A 19,059-nucleotide genomic window follows, 5' to 3' on the forward strand; every position below is an offset into this window, starting at 1 on the left:
GTGCAAGATGCCAGTGGCCTGCACACACACCATGGTATTAGTCTTGCAGGGACTCCTAACATGCTGGCACATGCTGTGGGGATGTGACTTGGCCCCTCTCTTACCTGGTATTGTTTTTCAGCTTGTAGTAGTAGTGCAAACAGTCATTGCAGTGGTCTGGTCCTGGCCCGTCACAGCCAACCTCACTGCACTCAGGGTCGCAGGGACCTTTCCAAAAGACATTAGAACAATACTTGGAAAAATGATTTTAGAGCAGGTAAGCTTTACCTTGAATTTGGTATAAAATAAGTCTTTTGTTTTTTTCTTATGCAGAGAGTTTCTTTAAGAAAGAGGAATAATAGTCAATGTGGCTTTAGGTCCAGAGATGAGCTCTTGACTTTTTTCGACTTTTGATTCTTAGGCAATTTCAATTGCCTAGGTATAAAGAATGTAAATTCTAGTCATGGCCTGGTCTTCAAAGCACATATGGCTGCCTCGTGGTAGATAAATATTTTAGAATTCAAATGAACTGTAGCAACTGGAAAAAAACCAACTGCAATTAAGTATGTGTAATAATAAAAAGATTGGATTTGTAGAAAAGAGAGAAGTTGTTGACAAAAAAGAAAAAAGAGTTATTATTTAATGCTTAGACCAAATGACCTGTCTCATTTAAGATCATTAAAGCTACTGAATACCTCTCAAATACTGTGGCCGGGAAGAAACGCCATTACGGCACCTGGCACAAGCTTATTAGCATCCAGTCTCAGACACAGATAATAGATTTGAAATTGCTTCCTATACAAAGGCCAATGGGCAATTCGACAAAAGAAAATGATATATAAATTTAAGAAAATGCAAGCAAGTTTAAAGGATTCCAGACCTGAGATGAAAGTTCCCAATCTCTCTTACTACTTATTCTTTGGTATAGAACTGGAGACAATGCACAGTAAGAAAAAAAAAAAATGTCAGAAAGATGGAGCACTTTTGTGATTGATGAAAAACTTTCTAATGACATAGGCTAGTTTAGAAGTTTTTAATTCTTCTCCTCTTTGTTCGCCATATTCTGGAACATTTGGTCTCATAATCTGCAAACTCTTTCCCACTGAAAATTCATATGATTTTAACTAGCAATAAATATATTGAATGAAATGTACAAATAGCAAATCAAGGGTAGTAGAAAATCTACTTATTTTAACCCAAAGGACTTACTGTTATACCTTGGTTTCTTTGAGTCATTATGGGACTATGTTTCATAATTACTGAATCACAGAAACATAAAATGTTAGATCTCGGGTGGAATGACTTAGAGAAAAATTTGGTAGTCAAATACCCTCATTTTACTGATGAGGAAACTGATTTTCCAAGAATTTCAGTGGCTTGCCCAGTATCACATGGTGAGGAGAGGGGTCAACGTAGGTCCTGATACCTCGGTAAAAATTTCCTGCTTAGAGGTAGCAAATCATGTACTAGGGATGACTTCTCCATCTGAATGGAAATAAGTCATTTCAAAATGCTGCAGACTTGAATATACTTCTGATTAACTCCAAGAGTCATTTGACAGCACTGCTTTTTCTATTTTCCCCAAAGCTTCAAATTGATCTCTAAATTCCATAGCTACTGCAACTTGGGACATTTTAGCCGTCTGCCATCGTACACCAGGGGAGTGGTGTCTCTGCTGCCTATGGACTGAAGTTCAGCCAGCTGTGATCTCACAGTCCCTGGGATCCAATGACACAGTATGGGAATCTGGTTATGATAACGCCATCTGTGTCTCTAATCTGGCTGACTTCTAAATGAAGGTGAAAATTGCAGCTCCAAAGGAAAGGAGTCATGGGTGGCCCTAAATTTTCACCAGATGACTTCTAGAATTAAAAAAAAAAAATCTCAAACATTTATTCTTGATATTTGCCAAAAGGGCTCTCACTGTATGGCAAGTTCACATGCTATGCTGTTTCTTTTATCATCTTAAACTCTCCCAGATGCAGTTTAGCATTGTAGGTTGCAGGATAATAATGCAATACTTGTCTTGGTTCTCTCACAAGTGCCAATGTTGATGTTTTAGAGATATAATCAGAAAAACCACAAAGATGTATAACTGTTCTGAACTCAACATTCCAAAATTTGAATGTGAAACATTACCAAAATATGAATAAAGAGTAACAGCGTACTGTTACACTCTGTTTATGTTATTTTGGATATACTTTCTCTTATCCAAGAAGACAAAATAGTTCGCTAGTTAAAATATAAATAGTAATGCTATAAGCTCAAAGCAAAACATCACAAAATCTAATATAATCCAGCTCTGATTAGCTCGATTGGTCTTAATTTCAAGCATGTTTATTGATTCTAGGATGCTATCTGTTTAGAATAAAAGTAACTACATGTGTATTTAAGGTACTCCGTTCAGGTGGTTAATGAAGTACTTTTATTTTCAGTATTTAGAGGAAAATCTCAGAACTGCAAGAAAAAATATTTCTCATCTAAAGATACATTAAACTTGTATTTATAGTTCTTTTTATTTTTTGAGACTGAGTCTTGCTCTGTTGCCCAGGCTGGAGCGAAGTGGCATGATCCTGGCTCACTACAACCTCCGCCTCCTGAGTTCAAGTGATTCTTGTGCCTCAGCCTCTCTAGTAGCTGGGATTACAGGTGCGCATCACCACACCCGGCTAATTTGTTTTTGTATCTTTAGTAGAGATGGGGTTTCACCATGTTGCCCAGGCTCATCTCAAACTCCTGAGCTCAGGCAATCCACTCCCCTTGGCCTCCCAAAATGCTGGGATTACAGGCATGAGCCACCGTGCCGGGCCTATAAATAGTTCTTCATTAGAAGAAGCTTTGTCCATTATGTGTTATATGTCATATCTCAGAAGGATTGAATGCTCCTAGGAGTGCTAGCCAATGCAACAAGATAGTAGTCAGAAATAATGATGAGAAGGACAACAAAACCAATTTGCAGATGCTAAGGCTGTAGTACCTAAACCATCCCAGAAAATCAACTCTAAACTATATAAATTAATGAGAGAGTTAAGCAAAGTGGCCATATATAAAATAAATACAGCCAATGGATTTCCTACACACCAGCATATACTAGTTAGAAAGCAAGGAGTATTTTCCACTATAAGAGCAACAAGGCCCAAAATATGTAAGTGTAACACTAACAAGAAGAAAACTACATAAAATTAAAAGATTTCAGTAAAATGGGACATGATCTATGTTTTAAATGGAAAGATTGTATGTTGTAAAAACAATTCTTCCCACAAGATTGCATATAAATTCAAATTAAATTCCAATGAGACTTTTAAAGGGAGACTTAAAAATCATTCTAAAATTCATCTGGAAGAATAATAGGGCAATACTTGCTATGGAAATGGGAAGCAGATGTTCTACAAATATAAAAATACATCATGAAATGAAAACAAAACAGTGTGGGTGGTATTAGTCTGAGAATTATTAGATTGATGAATCAGAAAAGGTGGAACCAGAAAAGATGCTGGTATAAGATCTTACTATATTGTTATAAAGGAAGCATCCTAAGCTAATAAAAAAAGAAGGGATAGTTACTCAGCCAATGATGTTAGTCTGTTTGGAAAATAACTAAAGACAGAGCTTCAATTGACACTATATGTCATAAACCAAAATGAGTTCCAGATGAATTAATGGCCAAATGTAAAAAATAAGAGATTACCAAACAAAGCACGTGAATATTCAGTAGACATTAAAGGATGAAACTTCTGCAAAAAATCAGTGTTATATTTGAGACCATAAACTCCAGCCTCTAATAGTTTTTTGTCAAAACAACACAAAACAAAACTTACATTCTCAGTGATAAGTGAGAATATGTTTTCAGCAAATATGAAACAATGTGAGAGACAATAACATACAGACTGTTCACAAAGAGATAAGAGGATTACTGCACTTTGAATAGAAAAATGGGTAAAAGATAGTTGTATTTAATTCAGAGAACTACAGAGGAAAAAAATGTTTAGAATTACAGGCAATCAAAGCTATAACATTTTTAAAACGTTCACCTCTTTCTTTTTTTACTTTCTTTTTCTATTTTTTTCTCTTGGCAGGCATGAGTGTAATAAACAATCACATAGCTGGTCACAGTGTAGACTGGTACATCTTGTCTGGATAGCAAGTGACAAAATGTTTCCAAGCCCTAAAGCTGATTATCCTCTTTGATGCAGTGAGTCTCAAAACAGAACTCTATTCTAAAGAAACAATGAAGATATAGACAAAGACTGATAAATAATGATGTTTATCCAACCCGTGTTTAAAATAGTGTAAAACTCTGTAAGCGAAGTATGTGTCCCAGATTATGGATTAACTATATATTACAGTACTATCACAGTATGGACTATTAGCTTTGTAGATGAACATATATGGATATTTGAATATATAAGTGTGCTGATATATACACACATACAGATATTAAGGGGATAAAAATAAGATGGAAGAAAATATGTCAGAATATGGGTAGTATATTGCTCTGTTCTATCATTCCATTCCATTCCATTCCCATTCCATTCCCACTCCATTCCCACTCCCACCACTCCATTCCACTCCATTCCACTCCATTCCACTCCACTCCACTCCACTCCACTCCACTCCACTCCACTCCACTCCACTCCACTCCATTCCCCCCTGTGGTGGGACGACACATGAGCTTTCTCTCTTTAGGCTGTGTCCCACTGGAAGCCAGCTCACCTGCATAATCCTCTGTGCCATAGTCGTCTGTGGGGTCTTCAACTCGGCTATAGCGGAACCGTTCCACTTTAGGAAACTCATTGGTTGGTGAATATGGCTGCACGGAGGTGCCATAGAGGACCAAAGACCATTCTTTCAATTTACCTTTAGAAATAATAATGAAATAACAGCATGACCAAATCTTCCCTCTTTAGCTTTGTAACATCTTTAAGTCCTTCTCACTCAAGAAAAAGCAAAAGAACTGTGGGAAGCAGATGGATATGAATCACTACGTCAAACGCAGAGCTAGAAATGCATATTTCTCACCATTTGCAGAATTAACTATTTAATAATTCACATACCACATACGGACTGAGCACATACTACAGGAGAGGCCTTGATTTAATCAGCATTTATAGGAAGACTGAGAAACAAACTTCAGATTACTGGATCAAGGGCTGAATTTCAAATTACAAATATTTCAGAGAATCCCAGAACTTAATAGGCGGCTTTGTTTTTCTAGGTATAAAAGTCTTATATGGCCAGGAGCGGTGGCTCACGCCTGTAATCCCAGCACTTTGGGAGGCCGAGACGGGTGGATCACGAGGTCAGGAGATTGAGACCATCCTGGCTAATACGGTGAAACTCCGTCTCTACTAAAAATACAAAAATAATTAGCCAGGCGCAGTGGCATGTGCCTGTAGTCCCAGCTACTTGGGAGGCTGAGGCAGGAGAATAGCTTGAACCCGGGAGGCGGAGGTTGCAGTGAGTGGAAATCGCACCACTGCACTTCAGCCTGGGGGACTGGGCAAGACTCCATCTCAAAAAAAAATTTTTTTTTCTTGGCATTATCTGACTTGTTAATAAGTAGACAGAACAACTCTTTGTTCTCCCTAATTCCTGGTATCATTCATTCAATATTAAGAATACATCACCAATTATAGTATCCTATAGACCTGTGCTGTCCAATGTGATAGCCATTACACATTTGATTATTTAAACTTAAATGAACTAAAATTAACAAAAATTTTAAGATTCAGCTTCTCCATGACACTAACCATATTTCCAGTGCTCAAGAGCTGTATGTGGCTAGTGGCCACCCTACTGGACAGCATTTCCATCATTGCAGAATGTTCTCTGGGTTAATGTGCAAAACAGCATTTTCTCTTTTTTTTTTTTTTTTTGATCTTGCTCTGTCACCCAGACTGGAGTGCAATGGCGTGATCCAGGCTCACTGCAACCTCTGACTCCCTGGTTCAAGCGATTCTCCTGCTTTAGCCTCCCAAGTAGCTGGGATTACAGGTGGCTGCCACCACGCTCAGCTAATTTTTGTATTTTTTAGTAGAGACAGGGTTTCATCATGTTGGTCAGGCTGGTCTCGAACTCTTGACCTCAGGTGATCCACCCACCTTAGCCTCCCTAACTGCTGGGATTACAGGCGTGAACCAGGTGGCACCTGGCCCAAAACAGCATTTTTCTGGTCAAGAATGCCTTGAGACCTGAGGCAAGTGTTTCACCTTCTATGAGTTTGGATCACTCACAAGGAGCATTTTTTGTTGCTTTAGTTCTTATTTATTTGTTAACTTATTTGTTAACTTATTTAGTTCTTACTTGTTAACTTATTTCTTAGCTTCATAAAATTGTGTTCAACGCAAAAAGTAAAAAGAAAAAAAAAAAAAGGAAACATGCCTCCATTTCATTAAAGTTAGTAAAACTGACCTCAAAAGGAATCAACCCTAAGCAGGAGTGATTAAGACAAAACCATTACAAACATAGGCATATGCTGGTAGGAAGGCAGGATGCCCCTCAGAACCCCTCTCACCTTGGCTTAATGCATAGAACCCAGACAAGGTCAGGGGCTAGGGTCTGGGGCTAGCTGGTTTGTAAGTTTTATTCCATTCAATGTTCAAAACAACTCTAAGGTAGGTACTAACATTCCCAATATATAGAGGAGGAAACAGAGCCACAGAGGTTGGTAACTTCCTCAAAGGCAATAAGAGGACAGACTGGTATTAAAACATACTCCGAGTCCAAATCCTGTGTGTTTAAACCATATACAATATTGTCTCCTATTCATTTCTAGGAGTTTAGGAGCCTTACATTTAAAAATGAACATTCTGTGATGCATGTATTTTTTTCTGACTTTTACATTGGACCAGTACAATTAGTTTATATACGGTTTGCCCTCTGCCAGCTTTTCTTTGGACTCATTTGTTAATGACCATGCTTTTCACAATCAGGGTGTTATTTAGGTCCAGAATTCTAAGTAGCATGAATTAGGGAGTGGTAAGAAGTGAATGACTGCTGGAAATTGATGACCTATCTGATTGCCTTTAGGTAGCAGTGCAAAAGAGAACCCATTTTCCTTATGGCATCTCTCAAGTGTACAAATGAAGCATATAATATAAGGACACTACAGGTCATCCTAATCATCAGTCACCTTAGAACTCAGTTCATTTTATTTAAGATCATTTTGGATGCAAAAGTTTACCCTCTAAGTGCTTTGAAGAGTGCTATCTCAAAATTGATTATTTCCCTTTGTGCCATTTCTGAAGGACATCATAAGCCCACTAGGGACATCCTTCCTGTGTAATTCATCTCTTTATATTTCACTTATTATGTACTTTTATTTCCTTAGAACTTCTACTACAATTCACACCAAATAACTGCCATATTTGGGCCATCATTTTTTTTCTCCTCTACCCCTTTTTCTGTTTGCTAAATTTTATAGATGATTTTGCAATTAATATTGAAATCTGTTATTATGAAATAGCTTTGTAAATACAGAAGGAGAAAAATCCATCTTACTTGCTAACACACAAATGCAATCTGCATATATAGGTTCAATGTGCCAAAAATCAAAACAACACCCTCAAACACTTTTAATATGTATTGTAACAATAAATAAATGGGAAGAAACAATAAACAAATATAAATTCAGTTTGGAGCCAGCAAGTTCTATATTTGGGGATGAGTCTACCATTTAATCGGGCTGGAAAATTCTACAGATGCAACTGAAATTCTACTCGCTTGCTGATGTAATCCCTTATTAATCAGAGAGGAAGAAACCTATCATAGGACTGTATACTACAGAAACAATGATATAGACACATGCGCATACACACACACACACACACACACACACACACACACGCCCATAAACAGGCCACTCAAAGTCCGTTACTAAAGGTGTAACTCATCCTGAAATGAAAGGTTGAAGGAAAGATACACAAAGACTATATGTTTCTATTAAAGTCTCCAGGTCCATAATAGCATTAGGGTATCTCTCGTCTGGCGTAAAAAGAACACCTCAACACTTCTAAAATGACTGCAGGTGACTAGGGTTAAATGTGAACATTTAAACAGTATAAGGAGATGCCAATGCTATGAAATAGGTAACTCTAGATTACCTGAGCTACTGTAGAGTTTTAAACGCACATAATCACAGTAAGCTCTGTACAGACTCAGAACTTCTGGAGGGCAGAGGGATTTATATTCATGATCCCTGACCCTTAGATGCAATGCATGGTTAACCAGTAGCCCTTAGGTGCAGCCTGGGCTTATCTTGGAGAGTGGAGTTGCTGGTGTCTGGTGGTAATAAAGAACAGACTCACGTTTAGTTAGTTTTATAACTGTTTAAAATGCTCAAAAACGTACTCTCTCTGTCTGCACCTTCCTTGGCACACAACTGCCACATTTGACAGTGTTTGTTTATCCGGGGTCTCTTGTCCTCTAAGAGTCCTGCAGTGATGCCCGCTAATGGATCACAGCCCAGTCACCATGCTTCCATTTCACCTATGTGCCATGACCCTGTGCATCCTCATGGCAGGGGCAATAAGCATGTGCTGCAAAGAGGAACGAAGGAGAGAGGAAGGTCCTGGGAACTATGCAGATTACGAAGAGGGGAAAGGGTCTAGAAACTCTGGTCTATAATCTGCATGTTTTCTCTATCAATCCTGCCTTGTGGACAAACATTTGCTTTCTTGATAAAAACTTGGTAACCACTATATTCAGGCTGCATTCTGGCAGTGAGCTGGGCACAGATACTCTTTAACGAAACGTTTATCCTGATGCATTGTGACCTGGCCACTATTCTGGCTTTGACCTTCCTGATTATGGGACCACTGTGGCAAACAAAGATGAACCTCATTATAGAACTAGGGAAGAGACAGCCAAACTGTACAGTCAACAATGGATCTCTCAGAATGAGTAACTTTCTCAGATTGGCAGGCAAAAGTCTGGCAAATGTGCCCTTTATCCCTGTGTTCTGCTGTGTGCCTCCTTTGCCCTGAGCAGCTAGCTGTATCTGAATGATACACACTCCTACAGTTACAGAATGTCTAGGTTACTTGATTCTGTAATCTGGAGAGGGCTAGAACTGGATGTCAGTCCTGAAACTTCCCCCAAGCCTGGTTCTTCTAAATAAGACTGGACAGAGCATTGAGAAGGAGGACTTTATCTGACGGCTGAAGATGTGTTCATGGATAGGTGGGAAGCTAGTTAGTTATCAAACAGATCATTCACTGCTGAGCCACTCTGCAGGGCTCCGTAATGGGCAACACAGTCTCTCACCCCATGTTGCCTTGTACTCTCCCTTATTTGATATTATAAACAAGCTTTACAGGTTACCATGAAGACGGGAATAGGCTGTGTGAAGAAACAGACTGTGCCTACCTGAAAAGACCTTAGCTAATATCATAATTTCTGTTTTACATGTCAAGAAGCATTTCCTTTTCCTTGGCTCTTGGGCTCATGCAGGGAAGAATATCATCATCATTTTCTTTGGTGGTACCCAGATTAGCTGGCATGGGCTGAGCCCAATGTCTTGCCTAAACTGAAAAGTAAATTTAGGGAAAACTAAAAAGAAATAGATAACTAAGGAAGCCTGTCTCTTCTTGTGAAATCATGCAGTTGAACTCATTGCCAGTGGACAGGCTGGCTTGTTTGCAGACAAAGGAAGTCTGGGAAGCTGGTTAGAGCTGTGGATCATGTCTTCTGAAACATCAATCAAAAGCTGTCACGTTTCGTTCTATACTATATATATTCTTTATTTCGTATCCTTAAATTATTACCTCTCAAATGAATCTTGAAAACTGAAAAACGTGCAGGTAATTCGAAGCACACATGAAATTAATCACTAGAAAAAAGATGCTAATATGTGAGTGTGAAACACTCTGGCCAAAATACACTCCATCATTTTCTTCTACACAGTAGACCAATGTATAGAGAGGGAGTTCTCACCTGGAGTCTTAAAGTTCCTTAGCTGAGAGGGAGTATCATAAACTTCAAGGACCCAGTCACCAGCAGCTCTTTCCCCCCAGCAATGAATGGTCATGAACTCCCAGTTTTTAAATCCTTCCATGGAGTGATCAAATAGCCTGAAAGAGAACCATAAAACATTGCTATGTGCAACATTTCAAATCCAGTGAGGGTCTAGTTAAGACCAAGATCAACGCTGTTTTTTGTACCAATTAGCAAGTTCAGCTGGGCACTGGAGCTGGTCTGCATCCTGGATGTCACCAATTTGCAGATATATATATATACACACACATACATATATATAAATCACTGTTTTACCACAGAGAAACAGAACTGGGGCTGGCTATGTAACAGCAAATCTGGAAGGGAGAACCCACTGGGGATCAGGAAAACCAGGTTAAGACTCTACCTACAAGACTGACAGTAGAGTACTGAAGACGTGGAGGAACTGGGGCTCTCTTATACTGCTGATGGGAGTGCAAAATGATATGAAGTTCTGGAAAACAGTTTGACAGTTCTTATAAAGTTACACACACACTCACCATACAACTCAACAATCCCCTCCTACCTATTTAAACAAGATAAATGAAGACATATATTCACACGAAGAACTTCATATGAATGTTCATAATTCCCCAAAACTGTAAACAGCTCAAGTGTCCATCAACTGGTGAATGTGTAAATTGTGGTACAGTCGGCCCTCTGTATCTATAGATTCTGCATCTGTGAATTCAATCACAGATTGAAAATGGATGACTGTATATCCATACAACAAACTACCCAGTAATAACTACTAATACATACCATGACATAAATGAATTTAAAAAAACACTATGCTAAGTGAAAGAAGCCAGACACAAAAGACTACATACTGCATGATTCAATTTATACAATATTCTAGAAAAGGCAAAATTGTAAGTAAAGAAACAGATCAGTGGTTGCCAGGGGCTGGGGAGGAGTGAGGAAAAGAGTCATGGAGAATTTTTGAGGGTGATAGAATTGTTTTGTATGTTGAAAGTAATGGCGTGTGGCTATACAGCAACACAGATTTGTCAAAACTCACTGAATTAGTCACATAAAAAACTGAATTTATACTGTAGGTAAATTATGCTTCAGTAAAAAGACTGCTCACTAATCTTATCCAGTTCAAGGAGTCATGCTTGAAATCACAGCCTACATCCTGCTCTTTCAGCCCTTCCAGTGATTTCCAAAGCTTCGAATTTGTAGTTTAAAATCTCTTCCCGCTTGAAATAGCTAGAATTATTCTGTTTCCTGCAATGGAATCCTGAAAGATATAAAGTATGAAGGGAAAGAAAACAAACAGATTCCCTTTCAAGAATAAAGAGACATTAATAATGTATAAAATTAACATATTAAGAAATAAGTGGGTGCGGTGGTTCATGCCTATAACCCTAGCACTTTGAGAGGCCGAGGTGGGCAGATCACCTGAGGTCAGGAGTTCCAGACCAGGCTGGCTAACATGGTGAAACCCTGCCTCAACTAAAAAATACAAAAATTAGCCAGGTGTGGTGGCGCACCTGTAGTCCCAGCTACTCAGGGGGCTGAGGCAGGAGAATCCCTTGAACCCGGGAGGCAGAGGTTGCAATGAGCCGAGATCACACTACTACACTCCAGCCTGGGTGACAGAGTGAGACTCCGTCTCAAATAAACAGACAAACAAACAAACATATCGCTGATGCAGGTCTATAACGTAGACTTGACTACCCAAATAAATATCCCAAAGACACAGAAGACACTTTCTGTAAAGATGAAACCTACATAGTAGAAAGTGGAAGATGGGGCAAGTCCTTTTTTTTATAGTACTTTAAAACATTATGTTCATCTATTGTTTCACTGAAAAAAATAAAAAAATAAAAAAACTTATGTTCATCTATTATTTCACTGCAAGTGAGAGAGGCAAACAGAGAGGAAAAATATCTCTAAAATTTTCTTAGGGGCAATCATGTCCAGTTACTGGGATATTTCTCTCCTTCAATGGGGACAAATGGTAGCAAAGGTTATGGTAACTGAAGTTTGATGGCTATTCAAAACACACAAATCAACTGTCTTTGCTTTAATCTCATGTTTACCACACAAACGCGTGGTTATACTTTGACCTTCTCTGTACCTCTTCCCGTTGAGAGAAAATGCGCCCTTCTAAACATAAAAGTAACTAGTTCAATTTTCTTATAACAATATATTAGAACTCTGATTTTTTAAAAATGTATTTTGTCAGTGTGTCTGAGGTTCTTTCTAAAATGCCAGCAGGATTCTAAAGCTAAAGGGTTCAGAAACACAATTTTGGACTGTGATAGGTAAATGACTAGCACTTTGCAGTATTCCCTAGACAAAAGCAATAAACAGGAAAATCACCTGCTATATGTTCCTGAACCCTTGAAAGACAGAAAAATGAAAATTATTAGGCAGCATTCTCAGGTGTCCCACGGTCAAAAAATTTGGGAAAGGCTGAATCAAACAAAGATGAATAGAACTCTTTAATAGAGGACATCTCAGGTCTTTAGAATATGCAGATGTGTTTTGTCAATTTCCATAATGGGGTTAATTGGGAGGCAGTGATTTTCAAACTTTACCTGGACATGAAGCCTATTCTCTCTCTCTGTTTTTAGGACATCTGTATATGATCTATAACAGTTTCCTCTCGAAATAGAGGAGTGTGGCACTTCAGTGAGGAACCAGGTTGGATCTGGCAACTTTGGCTCATAATGACAAGGATGAAGATGGTAACTTTTTACATGAATATTTCCCCACTGGAAAGGGTCCTCAATAGAGAAAGGATGGTGCACTTTATGGAGATCCTACAATCCACTGAACGACCACAATTGGCTCATTTCACAAGTTTATGGCTTAAGACTAGACTTGGGTAAGAAGAAATGGCTGTGTCATTATATACTTAACTTACATCCATTGCATCCTTCACTAAAAACCCACAACATGTGTATGTTGGGCAAAAAGACAACAAAGAGAGGGGAAGAGGAGCGTTTTGAAACTGCCCTTTCTAACAGAGAGATGTTGTTAAAGGGAATATGTTGATATAGAAATGGCTAGAGGCAGAAAAGCAGTTTAGAACCACTTCCTTCCTTAAGTTCCACAGCTCCAGCTTAAGCTCTAATTCGTTGAGGCCATGGTGCCATTTGAGGGCACTGAAGCAATAACTTGTCACATAATACCTCTCCAAGAGTGCTGAACTTAAAAGCAGTTCCCAAACAGTTTAGACAGAACATTTGGCTCACTGCCTCACATCCAAAAACTACAAAGGAGACTTGAAGCTGCCATCACATGAGGGGCAGTCTTGTTTCCACAACCTCAGCCAACTTTTAATCACCCATGGGTCAATGATTTGACTGCTGGATTAGCAGACCCTACGTTTCTTCCCTTCCACCCTTTCCTGTCCACCTTTGAAAGTCATTCCATTGCTACCAATCACTTTCAAATCACATCAGGAACAAAAATTAAATATAAACTGAGTGCCAAGAATAAAAAATATCCACAAATCAAAATTCAAATAAGTGTTTCAAAGCCCAAACATAAATGGGCTTTGTCTATGTGGCTAAGCAGTTTTCCACTCCCCTGGTCTCTTCACATTATTCAGAATTGGAATGTTCATTAATTTCATGTGAATATAAGAGTTGCGGAGAAGAATGAAAATACAGCCAAACATGACCATCACATTTTGCTGAAAGAGTTGATGGGGAGAAAAACAGGCATGGACGGATGTTGTCACCTAACTGGGCTTCACATTTCTAGTTTCATTCCGTCCTTTATAAGTACACGTTGTTGTGTATTTTAACCTGGATTCAATACTTCAGCTACTTCTTATTTTCTACCATTGTAACATTAAAGGAAACTGCATCTCTGTGTATGACAAAAGGTAATATAGCTTGTAGATGTGCTTTGCTTGCAAAGAACATACTTGCTTAAGACAATCAAGTATCAAACCATGGAACCTGCTACAGAGATTCCAATTGTGGGATCTTCTTTTATCAACTAACAAGTTTAATGCCCAGTGTGAATGTCTGCGCTGTGCCAACAGTGAAGAAGTCAGACACATGCCAACATTATTAGTGTGGGTAAAATGTCAATAAAGCACAGCCAGTGTGCTGAAAGCCTAAGTAGATTAACTCCATGCCTTTATCCACTTCTCCTCTTGCAGTGCAATTCTGTCCTGTCAAAGTTGACTTCATAATCATGTGCTTGATGAAACGATATATGCATGTGATGGCACAAATTATGCATCCAGTTATTAAAATGGTGCCCCACAGCCCTATCATTGCAAGTGGTTTCCAAATAAATTACTTTGGATGAAGCCTGGTAGAAAAGAGGACCATCAAGTGTAGTATATCCTTTTGAGGAATTAACTCAGGAAATAACTTACATAATTACTGTAAGCTTTATTTCCTTTCCTCTTAAACAGTCTAGCCAATGTATCAAGGCTATAGCACTCTTTTATGATGTTATGGCAACTAAATAACAAGATGTTTTATAAATACTGACAGCTATGTGTTATCATATAATTATTTCTAAAATTGTAAATGGATCTTAGTTTCAGAATCATCCACTACTATTCAAACAGTATTAACGTTCACTACAGAACTAGACATCAGGACAATATTCCTGGAAGTTTTCTCTTTTCTCTCTTTATTTATTTATTTATTGAGACAGAGTCTCGCTCTGTCACCCAGGCTGGAGTGCAGTGGTGCGATCTCAGCTCACTGCAACCTCTGCCTCCTGGGTTCAAGCGATTCTCCTGCCTCAGCCTCCTGAGAAGCTGGGATTACAGGTGCCTGCCACCACACTTGGCTAATTTTTTTTTTGTTTGTAATTTTAGTAGAGATGGGGTTTCACTGTGTTGGTCAGGCTTGAACTCCTGACCTCATGATCTGCCTGCCTCGGCCTCCCAAAGTGCTGGGATTACAGGTGTGAGCCACCAGCGCCCGGCCTTATGTTTTATTTTTTTAAAGTGCTCATTACAATTGAAGGTAGAGCTCAAAGAACACATCCGGCTCCACCGTAGTTGAGTTTTTTGTTTTCTTTAGATGTTTGGTTTTTGTAAGTTTTAAATAAGTTCTTCTGATACAGGGTATTTAAAATATACGATTTGCTTTTTCTCTCTTTCCTAATCTCAACTACTTCTTTAGGATCGAGAAGGAGAAAGAAACTGGTTCTAGAGGTCTGTAATACCCAAAATGATAAGGTTTTTTTGTTTGTTTTCTTTTTTTCCTGGTAAAAAACCTTCCAATATGCAAACTATTATCAATTCGTTCACCAACCCCAAAATACATTCCTTCTTGTGGGTACATAAGTACTTAATCTTCCTCAAGATTTAATTCATTTTAAAGTAGATGGCTTTTATTGAAGTATCTGTTTTACATTATAAGCCCCTTTGTAATTTCCTTGCACAGCATCCAGCAACATACTGCTCCCAAGTCTTTTGATGACACAAAAGTAATAAGAATGTGTATGAAAAAGCTGGATGATCTTTTAAATCCTTGCTATTTAAAGTGTGGTCTGTGGACAGGCAGCTTCAATATCACCTGGGAGCTTATTAGAAATGCACATCCTTGGACCTCACCCCAGACTGATTAGAATTAAGACTTTTTGGGAGAGGGGCCCAGTCATCTGCCCCTGTACCAGAGTCATGTACCAGGTGCTTCAAGAAGCACGGTGTAAATAAGAGTTACCACTTATTAAGTGCTTACTATGCTAGGCACTGTGCTAAGTATGTAACTGTACGTGATCTTACTACATGTACTAACCAACTCTGTGAGGTATATATGATTACATCTATTTTATAAATGAGAAAATTAGGCTTTCTAAATTGAAACACAGATATCAGTGAAGTCAAGAAAAACCCAGCTCTGTCTAACTCCAAAGGCTGTACCTTCTTTTGAATGAAGGAAGAAGGTTCACGTGGTTGGGTGTTACTGGAAAGTAAAACATTCACTGCAAAAGTGTAATTTTTACTGCAAGCCACAGATGCATTTATACACCGTGATGCCTTACAAATGTCAATAGTCTGTCATTGAACATTTGGGTAGGGAAGTGACAGAAACGACTGAAGCATAAACACTACATTTTAAACATATTTAATTATAGGACCCTATAGGTTTTGCAGATTAGAAAGTATACCTTCTCTCTATTTAAGGATATAATTAGAAGCAGAGATATTCATCTATAATCAAATTTAGAAAGGGAGGCAAAGTTTCAGCTTTCAATCAGAGGCCAAAATTTGGAACAGAGGGCCAATACATCTAAGCTAAGTCTAAAACTCAATGAGGGAGATTCAGGAAGAAAAAAAAAGACAGCTTTTCATAATTCTAACAAATGCAGTTGAAGAAAGAATCTGCTGGGATAAGCTTTTGTTTGGAAAATTTTGACACAGGCAGACTTTGAATGTGTCATAGTATATAGGCTTATATCTAAAGTTGCTCCCACTAAAAACATTTTCAAAGGACCCAAGCCCCGTGGCTTCTCCCTACACACTCGACCTCCTCCGTGCTCTTTATACAAGTAAATCACTTGCTGTGAATATTCAATGTGCCTTTTTGTTAGGCAGGGTATACAGGCCAAGGGGAGAGGGTGGGAGGGCAGGGGAAGAACAAAGGAAAGTCCATTCCAGGACTTCTCCATTGACTCACGGTGCCCACCCACTGCATGATCCATGGGGCTTGCCAGGGGAGCGTGCACGCCGGGCTAATGGGGCACAGAGCTCAAGCTGGACTGGAGTTCTGAATGCTGCTGAGTGCCTTGCAGTGCTTAGCACCTGCAGATGCTTGGGGAAACTGTTCCTCCTCCAACAGCTGTTCTCCACAGGAGTTCAGGCGAGTGCCCGTCAGCCAGGACAGGGAGCCACTGAGGGGCTCCAGACGGCCCACACAGAGTACATCAACGTGTTCAGCACTTCGCAGAAAACAGACTTTCAAGGAATTCCTGTGGTGAGGAGATGAACAATTCTGATGAAATTCCTCACTGAAATGTCTAGGTAAATGAGGACTTCTGGAAAACCAACCATACATAATGATCACAGTTTCAGGTCTCCAGACGGGGATGTATATTTTGTCAATACTGAAAAGGACAGTACCATCCTCTGGACTCTCCCCCTCTGCTTCATCCTCATTGTCTGGTCTCTGGTTTTTTCATTGCAAAGGAGAGGTGATGCCAAGTGAGCCTCCAGATTCTGGTTCCTTCTCCCAGGAGCCAACACGCAGTCTGCTGTGAGTAAGCCATGGAACAGAGGAGCTGCTTCAAAGGCCTTGGGGAGTTTTCCACGTTGGCTGCCAGGCTAGTTAAGTGTGCAGTGTTGGAAATTCTAATTCTGGATGAAAAGAGTCACCCCCGCCCCCAGAGGGGTAGGACAGATAAAATGAGGAAAGTCTGCCACAAGAAGCCAACGTCTTCATCTCAAACCACCTCTGCTAGGGAAACATTGTTTTAAACTTTTTCAGAATTCCTATTTAAAAAAAAAAAAAAAAAATCTTTGTTCTTTGCTTTACATGGTCCTCCTGAGAAATCTTGACTTCTCTGGAAAAAAGACAAGGATCTGGCAGGGGAAATATTTATTGCTCTTACCAATCATCTCTGGCAAATTCCTTCAAAACCTGACCTCTTCATTTTTTTTCCCCACCACGGAGATGGACTGCCTTGCATACCGACAGGAAGGACACCAGGAGCAAAGTAGGCCTTTGCTTCACCTCCTCTCCACCGCGCTCTATGCCCTTGTTCCCAGCTCTCCATTCTGGGAATGTGCTTTGAAACGGGGCCAAGGTGAGAGGGCGTGAGGCCTCCTTGTCACTAGGTCAGAGACTGAGAGGTTTTGAGGAGAAGTTTCCTCTAATGAAATGAAAGCTTCAGAGTACTCCAGATGGAAAGAGTGCCAAAAGAAACTGTCTTTCTTTAGCTGCCTCGGTAGGAGGGACGCTACCAGTGTCAAGCACAGCGGGAACGGGCGAGCCAGGCCTTGGAAGGTGGCCATTCATGGTTTTGGGACCGGGTGCAGCTGTTTCACATGGAAAGGGTCAGCGGCTCAGAGCAATAATTCTGTGGAGCTTGTAGACAAATGAATTCACAATATCCTTTACATATCTTGGCATCTCCAGCCCCCTCCAACCTCCAGGCTCTCTACCTCTCTTCGGTGGCTACTTATTTCAAGGACTGAGATGGAGGATAAACAAGAGCTGCACTTAAAGAAACTGCTCCAGTCCAAGAAGACACATTCTGGGAGCAAACTTGATTCCCAGGTGGTCTTGATGAGGGACACTGAGGTACACTATGGGAGCGCCGGTCACCGCGCCTCGGAAATGCCTGTTTCTTTTCTCCGACACAAGCCATGCAACACTCTTGTGTTCAGCACTTTGCAAAGAGCAAAGCAGATGTCGGCTGTTGAAGAATGCATGCGAGCCTGAAGCCAGCAACACTGCAATCCACCAAATGCCTGTGATGGAATCCATCGCTCCTCTGCTCACAAGTTTCCTCACTGACGTCATTTCAGGGGAAGCCAAAAATAAATAGCAGAATATGCAGGAAGAGCCCAGACAGGCTGAAGTGGTTGAGTGTTTCAAGCAAACAGCAACAGCGGAGGGACTGTTTTTCTACAAGGGAGGGGGCTCGGGGGAACACGATCCACACATATGTGAAGCAAACCTTTGCACTTCACAGTGTTTCACCGGGATACGTTTTCAAGTTAAACCCAGGTGAATAATGGTAAAGAAAAGAAAAAAAAAGCAAGAAATAAAGGCCTTCCCTAGCTTCGGTAACAACAGCTGGAGAGACCTTCATTAATCACGTAATTGTGTATCTGAAGTTCTGCTTGCTAGAAAGAAACCTCAGGCAGGTAGCTGAAATTACCCTGCAGGCAGCCCGCTGAGGCCTCTTTGTCTGCAGTGGGAGGAGGACATGAAGAAGTGCCCAGGGATCCTATGCTGAGGAATCTTTATGTTCCTTGCACCTGCAGACACTTATTCTGGCAAAGCGGCACATCACATTTAAAGTACTAAACCCAGGTTTCCCATACACTAATGGAAGATGTTAGATGTGAAAGAACACAGCAAGTCTAAGACAGAAATAAAACACACATGAAAATTTCAGATTCTGGGCTGGGTACAGTGGCTCATG

General features: G+C 39.9%; 1 protein-coding gene across 5 annotated transcripts in view; it reads right to left on the reverse strand.

Moving 5' to 3' along the window:
• PCSK5 (proprotein convertase subtilisin/kexin type 5) overlaps positions 1 to 19,059 on the reverse strand; it is a 462,318-nt gene that overhangs the window by 171,862 nt on the left and 271,397 nt on the right. For 4 of the 5 annotated variants that reach the window (XM_037998500.2, XM_007969534.3, XM_007969533.3 and 1 more), the window contains 3 exons: positions 9,913 to 10,049; positions 4,693 to 4,836; positions 105 to 207 (listed from right to left, as the gene is read on the reverse strand). In XM_037998500.2, coding sequence (XP_037854428.2) covers positions 105 to 207; positions 4,693 to 4,836; positions 9,913 to 10,049 — 384 coding nt within the window. Of the gene's footprint in view, positions 1 to 104; positions 208 to 3,918; positions 4,197 to 4,692; positions 4,837 to 9,912; positions 10,050 to 19,059 lie in introns of those variants that run through there. The other variant, XM_037998501.2, reaches the window with a different exon arrangement.

Source organism: Chlorocebus sabaeus, chromosome 12 (assembly GCF_047675955.1).
Source record: "Chlorocebus sabaeus isolate Y175 chromosome 12, mChlSab1.0.hap1, whole genome shotgun sequence".
Lineage (NCBI taxonomy): Eukaryota > Metazoa > Chordata > Mammalia > Primates > Cercopithecidae > Chlorocebus > Chlorocebus sabaeus.